The 19494-nt window shown below is 38.2% G+C and overlaps 1 protein-coding gene across 7 annotated transcripts in view; it reads right to left on the reverse strand.

Annotated features, from left to right (window-relative positions):
* LOC117409405 (nck-associated protein 5-like) overlaps positions 1-19494 on the reverse strand; it is a 195036-nt gene that overhangs the window by 15939 nt on the left and 159603 nt on the right. For 6 of the 7 annotated variants that reach the window (XM_034015403.3, XM_034015421.3, XM_034015438.3 and 3 more), the window contains 7 exons: positions 13997-17742; positions 12814-12967; positions 8372-8459; positions 4108-4428; positions 1490-1614; positions 917-1040; positions 506-684 (listed from right to left, as the gene is read on the reverse strand). In XM_034015403.3, the coding sequence (XP_033871294.3) occupies positions 506-684; positions 917-1040; positions 1490-1614; positions 4108-4428; positions 8372-8459; positions 12814-12967; positions 13997-17742 (4737 nt within the window). Of the gene's footprint in view, positions 1-505; positions 685-916; positions 1041-1489; positions 1615-4107; positions 4521-8371; positions 8460-12813; positions 12968-13996; positions 17743-19494 lie in introns of those variants that run through there. The other variant, XM_059032415.1, reaches the window with a different exon arrangement.

A 19494-nucleotide genomic window follows, 5' to 3' on the forward strand; every position in this document is an offset into this window, starting at 1 on the left:
CTACAAAATAATTTCCATTCACCTAAACAATCACTGATAATCACAGCTTACCTGACATTTATTGTAATACAGGGTATGTATAGTATGGCTGCCTGGAAGGTGCATTTGAAATACAAAGTAATTCACCATGTGCTGTCTGGCAGTGTATCTGAGTGCCAATGACAGGTGAATTATTCCTCATAAGCAACCAGTTTCATATCATGTAATGCATTTATACAACACAAGGGAGACATGAGAAACTGCAGAAAAGTAATCTGCTGGTGAAATAATTCACTGCAGCGCAAACAAAAAATCACTTCTTCATTTTATAGATCAAAAAGTTTGTCAATTCTGAATTGATCTTTAGTATGCCTGTTCACTTAGACCTCACAAGTGTAAAGGAACAAAGACTTGTTGGAAAATGAGGGGTTAATAGAACACAAGATAGAACAACGAATCTGGAATGTATATCATGAGACAGAGCATTTTATCCACACTGTAAAGGAAAGGGGGTTTGGATACTCACACTTGGACTGTCTCCAGCCTTTCCTTCAGTAATAGACTGATTGTGTACAAAACTGTACTGTGACATGTCCTTGTGTCTCTCCTTTCCATAATGGACATACACCTTATGTTGGTAGAAATCCATAATAGACATGGGGCTCACAATACAACTCTTCTTGACAGCATGTTCATCTTGATCAACTGTGAAAAAGGTTACAAAAAATAAAGATAAATGTAATTCCCAACTATTGGAATTCATTGACTACAGACAGACAACTGGAAAGGAGGAGAGACAAATAAGGCAGAAAACAAATCCATGCTGTAGATACAAAAACAGATGGGCAGCAGAATAGAAAGGGAATGAGGTGCAGTCTAGTTAAAGAGAAGCAGACAGAGGAAGGCATACTGTGCATGAGTTTATTATGAGGGTTACCTTGCGTGTTGTTTTTCATTTGGTCTAAAAGCACTTCCTGACCAGTTCCAATCTCGTTTGATTCAGACTCAGTTTCACTATCACTGCTGCTGGCTGAATATGTGCTCTCCAGTAGCATTCTGTCCTGTACAAGCAAAAAGAAGGGTGTTAGATTAACACACAGATCGCTCCATTATAAAGGTGTATTCCACAGTCTCTATATTCTGCACCATACACTGAAATAAAGATGCATTTTATCAATAAATCATTTTTTGTGATTCTAAGGGGAATGTCTGACACATAATTGTAATTCAAGATTCTTATCCCATATACACCGTTCAAGTTTTTGTGTTGAGCTTATTGTGAGTGTGAGGTATAAGGAATGTGATTTTCATCCATAAACAGACTGGTATTAGTTTTAACTGCATGTGTGATTATTCTACACTATGAAAGATGCAGTATATAGAGTGAGCGTTGTTTTCCTGATTGTAATTCAATGCACACCGTTCCAACAGTTCTTGCTAGGTATTGCCTTAGATTATTGGTGCCTCGCAGTGGGGGATAAAGCTCACTAATAAGTATCCCCATTCTTACAGTTTGCAGACTGCTCTGGTCCTGACTGTTCTTCCTCTTCTCAGCCTGCTTCTCATCACTGTCAGGAGACTTAGCACCGACTGGGTTCAGCTTTTTTACATGCACTCCCTTGGGTTTCATTATGCCTGCAATTGTGAAGAAACACATTACTCTAATGTTTATTTTAAACAGAGGAGATGCTGAAAGTCAGAAGATTGATCACTGTGCGCTGATGTTTTCTGTACTCTTAATGCTTAATTCATATTTGTCATTTTAGTTGAGCTCCTTTTTGTAATTTTCTCTTTTGTTGATGCATCATCTTAGATGTCCTCAGCACGGTAATGCCCTCGAGTGAATCTATCTTGCAATAAATTAGCAACTAATTGTAACTGCATTACATATGCAAACATATGCAGCAGCAGTTATTATTTTTTTTTTTTTTTATCTAGATCAAAACAATCAATGTTTAACAATGTTCCTGCCATTTCCAAGGCTTTTCTGTTGTACTATGAAAAGATTAAAACTGGTAAAACCTTTTTTTTTGTTTGTTTTAAGTACTGTGCAATGCATTTGGCAGGGCATACCTGGGATTAACTAACTGTGGAATGCAGTGCACCTACTGTACATTTCTAAGACACAGGTTTTATTTTTTCTCATAAGACACAAGTCGTACTGCTGTGGTTTAACACAGCATGTATAATTTCATGTATGATCGGTCATAATCTCTGTCAAATGATGGAGTCCCTACCTCATTCAGAATAGTTAACACATAACCAGGAGAAAACTGTACAGCAAAGTGCTTTTTATTAAAAACGGTGGGATGATTAAGCATCGTCCCTGAAAACCAAAGTAAAAAATGATACAGAAGAAACATTACTCAGCCTCACCTAACATGGAATATCGGTACAGTACTATTTTAACTTCTACTTTGTGACAATTTAATTAAAATAAGCCCATCCAGCAAACACAATTAGGATCAAGATCAGGGTAGTCTTTTCCTCTTATCCACTTCTTGCGAGGCAATCTGTTGCTGGAATGTTTCTGTTCAATTTGTTATAACGACAGTGTTTAATCATGGAGTCTGCTCCATTGCACGCTGTGGAATTGAGGTCACACATGTGACTATTTAAGCATGGAGCACATAATCTATACCCACCATCACTCTCTCTTATGAATCTCTTGTCACTGTACCTTTAATTAGCAGCACAATTATTTTAAAATGGTATCAGAGAGAACATCCCTCTCAGGTCCTTTTAACAGGCAGCAGCAGGTGTGTTTGTTGGCTAGCATATGTGGCTGTGCCTCTCAGCAGACACTTCAGTTAACATATAACACTGTAAGTAAATGTAAGTATTGCATGCTTGAGTGAAACTGCTTGAGTGAAACTCAAAGCAGTTTCTTGGAGCATAAACAAATATTTAAACCATCAATTGGAATGCCTCTGCGAATGCCCGTTCTTAAATGCTTTGAAACCTGTTAATAAATTTGACCTTTTGCATTCACTTAGGATGAAATTGGCAATAACTCTTTCACTGTCCAAAATGATCAGGCATTCACAATCGTTAACTAGGCTTGATTGTTAAATGAGGATATAAGCCTGCCAAATCCCAAATGCAACCCCGAACAAATCTAAGCCCCAGATCAACTTATTACACTTGATGTTACAAGATATGCACGAATCAGCTAAATGAATACAGTGTTTTTTTCTGAAAGGGGTTTGACACAGTATATACCCGTCTACCTGTGTAGGTTTCAAGCTTTGGACAGACAGCATGTACGACATGAATATCCAAAACAGCAAAAACTGTAAAAAATAATCATACAAAAAATAACACTAACAATAAAGAAATATATAAATGTATTCCTTTTAATCTGCACTGTGTCCTTGTGGACCCTACCTTGTATTCTGTGTCCCCTGTGTGTTTCTGTTGTTTGTGAGCGCTGCCATTACAAGGTTTACAATCAGCAGCTAATTTCTAATACTAACCAAGTATTGAAGCAGATACATACTATTGTGACAGGGCAGAGCCCTGCCTGTAAATAAAGTGTGGTGTTTATGTGTTTTGGTGGTGGTTGGCAGGGATGGGCTTAATGCCTATCCTGACAAATACATGTAAAAATGTGGCTGTTCCCAAATTAGATAATTGGTGCTAATTGGGAACAGCCACATCAGATAAAAAGGGAGCTTGAAGGTCCTTTAGAGGGAGGACTGCCAGGGGGCTAGTAACAGAGGAAGTGCTGTGTGTAGAGCAATGAAGGTATGGTGTGTTTATAGCTGAATGTATGTGACCGGGAAACAGCTTAGCTGTCCAGTTTAGGAGAAGAAAACCAGTGAAGGCCTAGCCTGGTTAATTAAAAAGAGTGGTTTTGTTGGGAAAACGGCTTAGCTGTCCCAACCCTTTAGTTTGGGGAAAAGAACAAGTTTAGTCTAGGTCTCCAAGTGGAGATAGCCTTTTGTTTTGTTTTTTGTTTTATTTTTGTGCTTAATAAAAAGTGCCCTTACGTGCATTAAATACACTTTGTGACTAGGACTTGTTTATTGGCGTACCCATAGAATACAGTGGTAAAGTCCTGGACCAAACCTGACAAGTAGGGTCTTTGTCACACATATACTGTATGGGGCTGGTACTGTAATTTACCTGAGGTGGTTGACGTGGGAAGCCGGCTCTGAAAAGTATGCCCAGCTTTGGCAGCCATGGTAGGGTCAGGCAGTGAGTGACAAACTGCACCTAGCTCTTGTTGGCAAGTCTCAGAGGTGGAAGGCATTTCTCGTTCCAGGGTTTTGGCCTTTGGTAGAGTGATTTGGGGCAGGATTTCATCTGGCTCTGGGGAGACAGTTACCACCTTCTCAGGGTTGGATTGGGATTTGGGGAGATGTCTTCCGGTTGCCCTGGTGACCGAGTCAGGGAGGGGGAAAGTTCCTATCCCGCTGTCTAGGGTTCTCATCTGGCAGCTTGATCCTAAGGTACAGGAGAAGCATGTGATGGGGGGTGGAGACAAAGGAAGCACCGGAGTCACAGGCAATGAAAGGGTTTATGGGAAATAAGGGCATCTTGGGAAGGTTTAAAAAAAAAAAAAAAAAAAAAAAAGCAATATTTACAACAGATAATCAACAATGTTAAAGTTAAACAGTCAGTAAAAACATTGTATTTCTGAGACTTCAGTGGGCAAACCAATTTCAAAACTTGTTCTGAACTGCTACCAACCTGGATAATTGCCATGAATTGTTCTAAAACCATGGTCCATGGCTAGCTGGAGTAAGAACTTTTTTTGAGATACAAGCATTTGTTTAATATCCAAAAATGAATCAGCCATTGGAACTGGAACACTTTTTTGAAATATTTAGTCATTGATATGAACATTAACGATTAAAGCATGTAGCGTTTACACTTTTAAATGTAATCCAGGTGTTCAATGTTTACAACTTTTAGACTTTAGCCTTTAGATACTGCCATATGCAATAGTTATATTTAACATTTAAAAGCATGTATTCTTACAATTTTAAAAGTGGAAGAATTAAACAAAATCTGAGACCAAACCAGACTTCACATACAACTGATGGCTGGATTTTTTGGATGCAAAATCCCAGCCCGAGTTACTGAGCATAATGTTGGCTAATGACTTTCAGTGGCTGCTGCATAAATCAAGTTTATGCCCAGATTTGAAATGCACATTATATAATACTATCCCCTGCCAACAATTAAAGGGTTATTAAAGCATATGGTCCTAAAAATATCCATAGTGAAATGACTTCCTCTCCCAACATTTCCCATCTGATATTGTAAGCCTTTTTTAGACTTTGAGAAATGAGATAATTCAAATTTACCATGTACAGTGTGTATATATGGTTTCATTGATGAATATATGTATGTATTTATATGCTTACTTGAATTGAATTTGAATTCTGTAAGTGTGCAAAAAATGCATGTGAAATGGAGAGAAAAAATTGTTACTTCAGGAAGTGTTATTTCATAACTGAAAAACACTAGAGTTGTTGTGTATGCTAGATGTCACTTACTGCACAAAAATAATCTCAAATAGCTGAGAAATGACAGTAAAAAAAACACAGAAAAGTACAAAAGCACTTTAAAAAATTGGATTGGGTCGTAATGTGTGGAACCCAAGAGAGTTTACAGATCCTTTAATTTATGACCAGTTCTCAGTCGTGCTGAACACAGATTCTTAAAGTATAATGGGGCACCAAGCATTACTATCTTCAGGCAATGGTTCAAGACTTCATCAGAAAAAAAGATTGAAAATTGATTTAATTCTAGTCTCCATGCTGACTGTACCTCTCAGGCCAGTAACCCACATCTCTTATATAAAACCCTCAAGATGTTGTATGGCTTTATTGAGATGGCAGAGAAGAGATAAAGCAAACATCATTCCTTTATCAGATCATGTGTAAAATGAACCAGCCAACCACTGATAAGATGATGGCTATTTGATTGCTGAAGTGATGTCAATGAGCTGATGAAGGGATTCAGAATGACAAAGATTAGTTACTCCTCTGAATATTGGCATTTCCTTGAAGAACAGGAATATCATACTTTTTTTTTTTTTTTTAAATCATCAATTTCATGGATTGTCAGTTAGCTTCTCAGTTTCAATGGAAAGTATTACAAAACTTAAATCGGTAACATTTAAAATACAAACCAGATGTAACAAATGGATGGATGTAATTGTATCTGCTGCGGTTGTCCCATCTCATTTTTATGCTTAGGTGCCTTGCTACACGAGTCAGAAATCTTCATACATAAAAGAATATGAGCAAATGAGTTATGTCTTTTTTTCCATCTTCTTAGTAGAGTCACTCTCACAGTGCCTTCTTTTTATTTAAAATGTTGTTTCACTTTGACTCCTGTGAAGCCATTTACTCTACAACAGTGATATACATTCACATTCTTCCCTCCAGTACAGATAACAGGACCCATCTGGGACTTAAAAAACTCAGATTCCATATGAATCTAAGTGTGTTGCGGGGGGGGGGGGGGGTCATATTAGCTGCAACACAAGAAGAAAGTGATAAGACGACAAGTACTTCCATCAGATCCAAGGCAATGAGAAATTTACTTCATACGTTCCAAAGGGGAAAAGAAACATATGAGGGAAACAAATCCTTGGGTATCACACCTTTAGGCTGCATAGCAAATAATATATTTAGAACAAAAAATTAAATACATATATAAATAAATAAAACATTATTTTCTCAAGCCAGGGCTTCGGCTTGACATTTCAATCCTACAGAAAATGCCTGGAATGATGTGCTTAATTAACATATAGAAAAATATATTTTTGACTTCATGCTAGATACAGTTTAAATCTCTGTAATGTATTTATTTTTGCTCTCCTGGAATCCAGCACAGGGTCTCTAAATCAACACACCAAATGCTCATGAAATGATACCTGACAGCAGTTCAGGTCAGAAGTAGAATGAGTTCAAGCAGTCGTAAATACGTTCAGGAGTACAGAGAACGGACACTCCTGCAGCAGATGCATTGTCAAAGAGGCAACAGAATTAAGAAATTATACCTTTCCCTTTTCCTTTGATCATCAATTTTATATGTTCATATATAACAAAATGTCACATTTTGCTCATGCGTTAGCACATGAATCACACAGCTAAGGAATCTGACAATTTCAATAAATATATAACTACAGGGAACACAAAAATAACATTTCTTTGAACCTCTTAAGAAGAACAAAAAAACACATCAACTTTCTGTATGCTTGACTAATCCCTTAAATCATTAATCTACTAAAAAAAATCATTATAAACCCCAAAGAATGGGCAAGGCCAAGGCTATCCAATTATTTGAAAATGAGGAGTCAGCAAAACTGCAGAGAATGTTGGCTTCCCAGCCAGTTTAAAAATACTTAACACTTTAATTAGTCAAACACACGGGGGTTCATATCAATAAAACACTTCAGATCAAATCGCTTACACAGGCTGATGAGAATCAAAATATTCCCAAGGTAATCACGTCTTTGGAAAGTTATCAGGGCATTCAAAGATGTACAATTTGTTTTTTGTGAAAAAATAGTTGTAAAAAAACCACTGTTTTACATATGTCATGCATTGTATTTGAAATGTAGATTTTGGCAAATTTACAGCAAAGTTCTCAATGACAGAAAAGTTATTTCAATATCTACAGTCTTCTTTTTACTCTGCAGGACATCGTATTTTCAGACTACGATGATGCAGTCTTTATTAACAGGGACATCTAAAAGTGCATTATCAATGTCTTATGCAACTTGTACTACAGTCTTTCATTGATGTCCTACTCAGACTTTGGTTTCATTAGATGGCTCTTTAAATTTACTCCAGATCTATAATTGCTTTTTAAACTGAAAACATTTCAAGCAGTTTTTCATTATTACTTACATATGACATATTCATTTAAGAGTTTTGCGAGTCATTTTATATAACTATGGCTAAGCTAGGCTGATATCTAAACAATCATATCATGAGAGTTGTGTGCACTGCATGTTTGGCAAATTAGCTTTAAGACTAATTAGAAATGCCAGGTCAGAGACATGTATGAAATAATAATAATAATAATAATAATAATAATAATAATAATAATAATAATAATAATAATAATCAAAAATAAAAAAAGTTGAATATATTTACCACAGTCTTGAAGCTATACCGCAATGGTACAACTGCAAATTCTGTGATCCAAATTTCATAACCTCATAACAGTGTGACGACCAACTCAAAGGCCTTTTGAAAACCCAGGCATTGATTTCTGATACTCTTTCGTTTAGAGCTAAGGATGCATTTTGTTCACCATTTTGCTGAAATGCTAGCTAAGTACAAAATAAATAAATAAATAAACATCCAGCCTATAATCACTGAATTTGGTTTGCCCACTGGTAATTAGAATGTACTGTCCATACCTAGCATATGATCTTGACAAGAAGGTTTGGGGATGGTCTCTTCATCATCATCTGCCATAATGTTGATCTTCTGTGTCACAATCTTGGTCTGTTTGTTAAAAAAATAAATTACAAAAATAAAGTTTGCTACCTTATTTGCAACCTGACGATGTTCAATCACCACCCACCCAAAATGGGTGTAAAAACACCTTTAAATATCAGTGTATTGCTCTCCATTGAAAATACTGGACATGGAGCAAGACTCTTGTTTTTTATTCATTCATACCGTTGAACTTCATTAAATGCACACTATTACACAGCTGTTGGTTTATAGGACCTTTGTGCTACTATTGCAGTACATTACCTTTCCTGTGTTAGCTCCTACATCGCAGATATACAGCTTTATTGAGTACGAGCCTCTGGAACTGTCCCTCCTTATGGAATACTCTAACACTGCAGTTTCCAACCAAGTGCCAAAGTGACCTCTAACTATCTAGAAGCACTTGAATTAAAATGTAAGGTGCATGTACAACAGTGTTAATTTGGCGCAGTTGTCTCCTTAAAGATATTTATTAAATGATTGTCTCCTTTCTTAATTCGACTATCACAACGTGAAACTAAGCATGCTGCTTTTCCCCCAAGCAACTATTTGAAGAGATTGATTTTCCCCTTATCCAAACTGATTGGTACTTAAACAGGACACCCAGTACGTATGAGATTTAGCTCAGATCTACATTTCAATTCCCAATACAGCATAGGGTCCAGTGCAATAGTCTTTTTAGCTGGAAGGAAATGTACTGAGCAAAATGACAAGGTGGCAATGAGACTATACAGTGTTTGCTTCGTTTAAAATGACACATTATCAATGGTATTGTTTCTGTAACGTGCCCAGTGCCAGTGAAGGAGTTCTTTGTGATTTCAAAAGTAAAGGTTATAATGGGCTGAGAATGGCATATGTTATGCAATAACATGCATTAGTCACGAATTACAAGACAACTGCTCTCCTATTGTTTTCTGTGGAGGCCAGCCATTCCGTTATGGCTCAGTAACAGAAAAGATGACACTAATTATTGACCCCTGTTCTAAAACCACTCATTACTGATGAAACGCTTCACAGGGACGCTCGAGCCCCGCTAACTCTTTCAGTGGACTACAATGGTTATTTCAGACAAACGGGTAAATAAATAACTTTAAAAAGTGGCAGCATAATATTGACTTCCACTATTACCTTGTAACATGCCACAGCAATGCTAATATCCCTTCAGTATACCACGCCACTGGTAATGGTCTGCATATAAAAAAAGTACTCATTATGGTATGCTATAGATGATATAATATAGTTATTATTTTTTATATATATATACACAGTATATATATATATATATATATATATATATATATATATATATATATATATATATATATATATATATATGTGCGTGTGAATATAGATAGATAGATAGATAGATAGATAGATAGATAGATAGATAGATAGATAGATATCATGGGGGATGAAAGCTCTACCGGCAGTATAAAAATAAACCACTAATGCAAAATGTAGCTTATTTTTGTTGTATTCCTGTTGAGTGAAGATATAACCAGAGCTGTCAGGACAGTATTAAATGGGGCATTGTTAAATTGAGTGGCTCTGATAAGGGGCTCCGCTTTGTTATCAAAATTCCACATCAGTCAGATTGAATTTCCTGCATATTGCAATTCCAGACTTTCATGCTCCCTCTCTCCCCCTCTCTCTCTCTCCTTTCTCACTGACACTGCAAGGTCAGCCTAACATACGCCTATGGGTCCACTTACAGCACTTTTTCATGATCCAAAAAAAATCTGCATCTTTTGTAACAAAAAACAAAAGAAGATGGTGATTACAGGGATGAGAGAAAGGAAGGTTTTTCAATCCAATCATACCCAATACTGGGCTTTAAAAGGGTTTCAAATGACCTTGCGTCACCTAAAATGCACACATATCATATATCACTATAAAATATAAATAGATCATGACTGCTTGTAAATATGATTATTTTTTTTATTATTATTATATATCACCCTTGGTCTGCTGGTTCACTAGAAGCAGACACAGAAAGCTAGCTATCTTATTCCATTTTTCAGTTAACAAGGAAAGTGGCTGGGAAGAAAACAACAGAACATTCTTGCAGTAATTAGTGTGGCTTCAAATGAAGATGTACTTCTTAATGCTGATCTCCATGGCAACTGTTACTAAATAAATAAATCATATTTTTAATTGTGATTGTTCACAAGGAGGTAAAATGCCATAAGTACAGAATAAATTGATTATATGCTTAATGTTGTCATCTGATTTACTGTTAGCATTCAGTTTTAAATATCCTTTATTTTGTATTTAAATATGTTTATGAACTGCTAATGGTCATCTATGAATCATGATGTGTTGCATTTCCCTTTTTAATTGCCATCTGACCCTGCTGGTTCTGATTCTTTAAAGCACGCCAGTTAGAAATCTCCCCCAGAGAAGGGCAGTGCAGAGTTCACCATCATTTTCCTGAGGATTTGTACTACCTTCAGCCTCCAAAAACAATCGAAAACAGAGGATGCAATTAAATTGAGACTCGAGACACATTCAGGAAACTAAAATGACAAACATAACAGAGCAAGTGCCAGCTTCATTGTTCTTCATCTCTATGCTCTGTGATCTTTTGCTTTTGCCAGCATTTTTTTAAAATAAATGAATAAATAAATACAATAAGGTAGATAAAAAAATAAATGAAACCTATCAGCTATTTAATAAGCTGAAGTGGATCGTTTTGAGTGGTTTACATTATCCTTTATTTGAATAGCCTTTGATAACATCCACATCGCTACTCCTCCATGAATGTTATCAATGGGAAAGCACAGAATTATTGAAAACAATATGAATAAAAAACCTTGAAGAACAAACTTTAAGCAACAGAGCAAATCAGAATGGAATCACTGTATTAAAACACTGTTTTTAGTCGTATCTTTTCAAAGGTACTAATGTCCCCAGCTAGGTTTATTAAAGCAACTTAAGAGCAATAGGTTGATATTTTCAAAGATGTTTCCCTTTAGAAAAATGTCATCAAAATTTCACAGAGTTCCCTGTGTACTGAGCAACAATTACTGTGAGCATCCCTCACAGCAAATGCTACCAGTGCTGTGTTCTCTTTTCAACTTACAATCAATGACAAGTATACACATGTGACATTTAAACACATTTTATCTGAGCACCTTCATTAGCTAGCATGGTGCCTAGGTAACTCGAAAACGCTTTTGTGTACTGTGTCTGGCAAAATGTAACAAGAACCCAGATGATTAATGAAACTGTGTGTCACAGATAAAAGCTGCTATTTTAGAAAAGGAAGAAAGGATGGTGCCTTGAAAAGCTACCAGAGAACTTAACACAGTAGCAGTTTTAGGCACACGCAGCCCATGCAATTGCATGGGGTCTCAAGGCAGCGAGGGGGCCCCTGGTGTCGTGACTCGGTTACTATAAAAAAAGGTATATCTTCCTTAAGTCTGCACCAGAATGAATGGCTTATTAGCCATTTTACCATTCTTTGTATCTATACGCCACAAGCCATAACCAGAAAAAACACAACGTGTTGGGGTTTAAAACCATGCGCAAGTTCAAGTCAGTATGCGCTGCATAATCATGTAATCGATTTAAGTTAAAAATGGTAAGACATTTACAAATGAACTAATTTCGACACACTACAAACAAAGTTGCCATCTGTGCTTCAAACTTGAGGGGAATACAGGTGTCTCACACACATAGGGCAGCATGTTTGAATTAACCTGGAAACACATTTAAATAGATGCGTTTCCAGCCAATGTATCGTCCTTGCCTCTTGCGACGCTCAACTATGTCTACAAGGGAAGTTTGCTGGACCTGTATTCTAACCTCAGTATTGCCTTGCATATGCTTTTGACTGTGCCTGTTACAGTAGGGTCAGGGGAGAGAAGCTTTTCTTACCTGAACATGAAATTAATCAAAAACTATTTACTTTCTACAATGTCGCAGGAATGTTTGACTGGACTAAGGCAGATATCGATCGTGCACCGGATTTGCAGAAAACTGGATTATTCAGTTCTATTGCAGATTTTGCCGCTGCAAGTGCACGAAAGGTTAATTTCTGTCTCTGAGAGTGTGCTTTTTTGCGATTGCTGTAGTAAAATGCAATACATTTATTAGTGTTGTTGTTGCCCTATTTAATAGTCATGGTATCGTAGTGTAGTATTACTGGTAAGAATAGGGAATAGGGTCCCCAGAATCAAGCTTTGCATGGGGCCACCACAGGACAAACGCTGCCACTGACTTAACATGTGGTCCTGGGGTCTTGATAACACAGTTAAAGGTCTACCAAGGTTTAGTTGATTCGTTTTTTAAACAGTGACCGGAGGACATGTTCTGGCAAATGTTTAAACTACATTTTACAATCTGAACAGAATAATCTTACCACAGTTTCATTGTGCATTTCCATATCTGCGTTCATTTTCTTGTGGTTCCCTTGGGTGCTGATAGAGATGGTTGGAAGAGATGAGTCCTGGGAGCTGCCCTTTGACATACTCCTGTAGGAAACGTGATTTGATCCATTTTCTGTCTTATCAACCCTGCAGGTAGAAAGCGATTTTACTGATAAATGACTCCATCCTCCTTCAAGTCACTAGCTTCCTTTACTGCTTTAATGTTCAAAGTTACCTCTTTTCATCTTTCTGTCTCTTTACCCTTTGAGTGATAAATGTTTCTAACTAGCCTTGATATAATCTGTCGATTACAATTTGAGGTAGTATATCAATTTACTGGAGCGCACATAGTGATATATTTTTCTATCTAAGATTGCTGCAGGACACAGAGGAGAAGCATGGATCACGTTTGCTGACTACCTCGATGGACCTAAGGTTGAAGTGACAGTAAAGATAAACACTTCATCCAAGAGCTGTCTCAAAGGAAGAGCTGGGCTTTTTGATAAAGCTACCACAAGAAATGCATCATGTCCAGTTAACTTTCAAGATAAATATGGTGACACGATATGAAATATGAAAATGCATTAAATCAAAATAAAAAATAAATAAAAAACAAGCTATATTGTAGTTAAAGTGATGTAAAGCTGCTGATAAAATTGTATTAAAGTAATATCAATTTAACTAAAAAATAAAACAGCAATCATTTCCAGCATCAGTGGTATTTACCTAGTGTTTCTATGCAATGTCCCTACATCTAAAGTACAATGTTTGGTAAGATGTTCCAGTTTATATTTTGTCTTGGAACTTGTAGTAGTTATAAAGCATATTTTAGTTCATACTACTGTAACTCACCAGAAGAGCTACAATTAAACAATACGTGCCTTAATTCAGCCGTCAGTCTCCCCACCTCCTCCTTTTTGGCTGTACTGAGCAATAGATGAGAATGATGGAATGGGTTCCCTCATTAATCTAGAACAGTGATTCTCAAATTGTGGGTCCTTTCTTTGGGATAGTCTGGTTTAAAAGACAGATTTCTACACTAAATTCCACACCAATAAACTTTTTTTTTTTCTTGAGTTTAATAAAAGCTCAACCTTACCCTTTCCTTTATGTCAAACATCAGTTTTTAACTAACAAAGCTCTTTTTTTAATTAATAATAATTATATGTACAGTACCTGTTCAGTAGCTCCTTCATAAATTGGTCCTTGGTTGTAGAAGGCTGAAGCTGTTTCATTGGTGGACCTATCTTAGTATTGCAATGATCCATGATTGAAACCACTTTATCATTATTCTCTGGTTTTGTTGTATGCCCTTGACTATCTTTGTACTGCTCATTTTTCTTATCTTTCTTTCTGTCTGACTTCATCTGCTTGTTCCCCAGTACCGATCCAATCTTGACTTCTTTCTTCTCTTCTTTTGCTTTGGAGGCATCAGTTTTTTTGCCACTTAGTGCAGGGAGCTTACTCCTGCGGAAACCAAACCAGCTGGCCAATGAAGAACCCGTTTTTAGTTTTGTCTCTGTGACCTGCGACTTTTCCTTCCCTTGACCTTTCTGCATGTTCTCTTGAATGCCCATCATAACTTTCTCTTCTATCGTGGATACCGAAGGACTGAGTTGTTCCGGTACCTCTGGCCTTCTTGTGGGGTTATCCGACTTTTTTGCTGGTCTCATTATCTCAATTCGGCTAGGGTTTAGCAACCTGCTACCAATACTTTCAGATGCCTGCTCCGGTAAGAAATGAGATGGTGAGACAGAATCAAACTGAGGCTGTGATTTTCCACGTTGTCTGGAATTTCTGAGTCCCAACCTATCGGCTAGAGGTAGGCTACGTGCTTCTTTTTGAGGTGGTGACTTGTTGCCCTCATACTTAGACCCGTTTTGAGGACCATCTTCTTTGGGGGTAGTTCTACTAGCAACTTTGCTTGGGCTACCTTGGTGGCTGCTTAAACTACTCATGCTTCCATAAGAGCTTTGCCTGCTGTGGGAATGGTCAACTCCCCTTGGAGAACGAGAAGGGCTTTCACTAGGACGGCTTCCAGGTGTCAGCTGAAACCCTTCAATGGAAGAGTTCTGTCCTGGTAAGGAGCTCCCCCTTCCGGTTGTGTTTGTTATGATCTGAGTGCGTATCTTACCAGGCCCTTCTGTCACACTGGTGCATGTTTTATCCCCAGTGTGTGCACTAAAACTCTGGCTGCGGGCTTTTGCTCCATTCATTCCCAGGGCAGGCATTAAATGGGGCTTATTTGTCACTGAAACTGACCTTTTGAACAGTCTACTTTCTCCATCTCCTTTGTCTGCAACAGGACTCTCACTGTCATTCAATACTGGTGACAGTGTTTCTTCATTCAAATAACTTTCCTGAATATCACTCCTAATCTCTTGATCAGATTTTGCAGTCACCATTTCAAAACATCTCGTTCCCTGCAATGCATCACACTGCCTAAAATTGTTTGACGTCACTGTTCCTTTGGAAGCTGTATTAATATTATCTTTTTCCTGCTTACCAGGCACTGTTATGCTTTTCCTTAGCACTAGTGGAGATTTAACAAGGACTTTAAGCCCAATGGGAATGCGTGTCTTTACAACTTTTTCTTCAGTGATCTGAAGACTGTTTTCAGCACCAGGTGACGTTGGTGTCACTTGGGAACCATGTCCCTGAGTTCCATGTGGCTCAATAGTACTTTGCGAGTGACTCTGGAGTGATATTGGCAAGCTGCTAGATATTTTGTACTGCAGAGGTAACCCATTCTCACAGGAAAGCCCCTTCTTACTGGTAAATGTGTTTTGTAGTGAGGAACCTTTCTGAGGATTGTACAAACAGGAAATGTTTTTCGAGCTCTTTGCTGTAGGTTCATTGACACCCTGAGCAAGGCCAGAAGTGGAAGAAGGATGATACATTTTCACAGAAAACCTTTTTGGAGAACCTTTTGTTGGAGTCTGATGGGCTCCGGGAGAACTTTGGAGCTGTTGGGTGACATTATCTACCAATTTCTGTGGGGCTGGCTCAGCACAATGACTTGCATCTAATTCTGCTGTATCTTGCATCATCTGAGGGCTTTGATGCTGAACATCAACTTGGGGCGGCTGATTGTGATGATGTAACAATGCAGCAGACCCTCCTCTTGAAGCGTTTGAAGTACTGAGGTGGGTTCCAGGTTTAAGTGCTAGAGGAGGGGTGTTTTCATAGTTCGGTCTTATCAGTAAGGAAGCAGATCTGCCTGGTGGTGGAGGGGGGGAGGGAGACCTGAGTTCAGCTTGTCCAGGATCACAGTTCCTGTCTCTGGTTGGAGGCTCCCCGTAATCAACAGATTCCATGTGTCGCCTAGGTAACAGAGGAGAACCTGGTACTCCAGTGTAAGAGCCCTTTCCCCAGTCATTCCGACAAGGAATCTTGGAGCTCTGTTGAGATTGTGCATTGTGCTTTGAAACTACCAATTCTGCTTTTGGGCTCTGGTTACAACCACCCCCAGGAGATTTTATGAACCTTGATAGCTTAACTGGGGGAGAGGATGGTGACTTTTCTTGACATGAAGAACTGGAGGTCCCATTGTTATTGCTAGTTTCACTCGCAGATGTCTTAGAGACCTTTTGTGGCGACCCTTTGCCACTGCTTGGTATTTTGGTCAAATTTGTCCTTTGAGAGGAAGCTGTCTGCATAGAAGGTACATAATTAAGTTTGTGAGCATTATTATAGGCTGGCTTTATTAATTTTGGCTGTTGAGGAATGTGTGGCAGCAGTCTTTCAGAGCTTGGGGTGTCAGTGCATACACTCGAAAGAATAACATTTTTCTTTGCCATATTGTCAGGCTGCTGTTCAGCTTTGTTTTGTGGGGATTCTAGGACTGAGTAGTTCCTCACATTGCTTCCTTTCTGACAATTAGCCATTCCCTGAGGTATGAGCTCAGTATATTCGGCAGTGGATATGGTCTGCTGCTGGTTCACAGAAATCTCATTTCTAGTCACAGAGACGACTCCAGTCTGGTGTGAACTAAGCTCAATAGGCTCCCCGTCTTCCGCATCAAATATTACAGTGATACATTCTTCAGACGAGGTCTTTCTTACCACCTTATTCTGCTTCATCACATTAAAAGTCTTTGGCCTACTGTCTAGTTGTGAAGAACGACTGAGGTCTTTTTCACATTGCGGAAGGGGAAGTTTGTCAAACTCGTTTGAAAGCCTGTTAGAGCCTCCTTTTGCTCGTTTCTCAGCAAGTTGGTTCACCTTACTGCTTGTATCATCCCCACTTTCCACATGCAAGTCCTCCAGGACTTCCAGATCATCAATGTCAGAAAGCTGGAGTGCACAATCTAAGTCTGTAGGACTGGCCTTAAACTTCAACACTGGGGGCTTGAAGCTTGTACACGTTTTCTCACTCAAAAAAAGGCCATTGATAAAGCTTGTTAGTTTTTCAGGTCGCGCCGAGTTGAAGTATGAGGGCTTCCTCCCCATCATTGATTTTCCACTGTGCCCCCAGCTGAACAGGCTATCAGAAACACTGTGTGTTAACTTTTTACAGAACGTCCTACAGTCCTTACTTGGTAAATCATAGGGTAGGGTGGGTGTATTTGTAGACTCATCATCTGCGTCATCGTGAGAATCATAGTCATAGGCAATTTTTTTTCCAAGCTCGCGGCTCATGCACATTCCCACAGGTTTGTTTGGCAGATGGGACTTAGGGGCACCACGACCCACACATTTTATACCGGGTGAGTATATCCCTTCGTTGGAGTTCATGCAGTCCTTGTATCCCCATTTGGATATGAGCGAAGGTGGCTCCATCGGCTTCCTCTTTTGGAGCTTTTTCAGGCCTTCCAGGATGTGGCTTTCCTTCCTTCTGGTGGGCAGCTGTTCCTTGGCAGGGCTGGAGACGTTGGGGGCCGAGGAGCCAATGCTCACTCTTTTTTCCCAGTTCAGTGATGACTGTGTGGTGGGGAAAAAAGAGGAAACAAAGAGTCACAATTAATATGCACTTGCACATTGCTATTGCACAGTTAAATCTGACTGATATTCTGGGTTCTGACTCAGTTATCTATATTTCAGAGGTCTAGCATCCATTAACTCAAATTGTGTGCTTTTTGTCCCTGTCCCCTTCATTGTTGACTTTGGATATCACTCTGTAGGCTATAATAATGACTTTGACAACCCATCAATCAACCTGCAATTACAGTCTCTGACAGCTCTCCAAGGTAGCCTGGTAAAACACTAATGGCTGTTTTCTGTAAAAAAAAAAAAAAAAAACTTAGGAGGATTGTGAATGGTCTTTGCAGTACTTTTAAAGAGGTGTGGTTTTGCTACATACAGTATGTAATTTAGTTAATATCTTTTAACACGACGTGTTATTCAAGATGTTCAAAAGTAACTGTGGTCAGAGCACAGCTGGGTTGCTGAATTAATTTCAAGATCCTGTCTAAGGAAAATGAATTCAAACAATACAAAGCATCTGATGACAAACTGAATAATATAAACCTTACAGTGAAAATTATTCCCTCAGCAGCAACTCCTCAAACATTCACGCTCGCACACCCTCCCACACAGACTCACAGAAAATAAATCAATGTGCTATCTCTCTCTTCATGCATATCTCTACAGAGAATTCATTCAAAGAATATAGCCCTTGTATTGTATTTCATGGGTCACAAATATGGTAATGGTGTTATCTTCCAATGGTAGTTCCAAGCTGCATGATTTGAAACATCACCTATAGATCTATAGAGATATACTTTATGTACTGCATTTATTTTGTACTTTCAGACAATGAAATAAGGAGTGTAACATAACCTATAACTAGGGCTTCTGTTTTTCGGGTTTTATTAATTGCATTTTTTGGTGCTTATTTTTAGCTATTTTCGAGTTTTATGTAAATCGTTTTTTTCGGGGCTTTCGTTTTTGATATACTGTATGAAATTAGTGTTTTCGGTTACTTTCCAAAATCCTTGAGCTGGTCTTTTTGTGTCAAAATATGTATAGTAACTTGACAGTACTTGCACACTTAAGTTGTACCTTCTTCCACAACGAAATGGTCACAGGCACAATCTTCTGGGGGTTTTGTGTGTAGCCATTTTTATACATTTCGCCACAATTCTGTTTTAAATCCTCTTTATTTTAACTGTAATACACCTTTAAATCCTGCTAACAAGCCTCCTTCCTGATTGTAATCTCGTTTTAAATCTCGTAAGCGGAGTCTCCAATAGAAATGTAGGAATGTGCTGTCATTCAGTAGTTGGGGCGGGCTTAAAGTATTCAGCACTGGGAAATGTATTTATTACAGTAGGTTTTATTTTTTAATGGGAATAGGGTAAAGCCAACGTGAATAGATCAACCATTTCCACCATTTTTCCGGTCTTTATTGGCTATCCACCGATTTATTTATTTTTTTGTATCAGGGGTGTTTTATCGGGTTTTATCAGTTAAAACCAAAAATCAGAAGCCCTACCTATAATTAGTGTTCCGCGTTTTCTGTTTTTATTTTTGATCACGAGATGTCCCTTTAAACATATTTTGAGCCGATATATACGCTCATATATCTTGATTAAGTTAACAAACGACGTACATTGTTCTCACCTGATTCTGTTTGAACCTGCATTTCATTCTGGCTTCAGTCTAATCATTGCTGAATTCAGCTTATTAACTTCCATTGAGTCAGTTTCTAGTGCGTTTGTTTTCTCCTGCTAA

This window comes from Acipenser ruthenus, chromosome 10 (assembly GCF_902713425.1).
Source record: "Acipenser ruthenus chromosome 10, fAciRut3.2 maternal haplotype, whole genome shotgun sequence".
NCBI classification, from domain to species: domain Eukaryota; kingdom Metazoa; phylum Chordata; class Actinopteri; order Acipenseriformes; family Acipenseridae; genus Acipenser; species Acipenser ruthenus.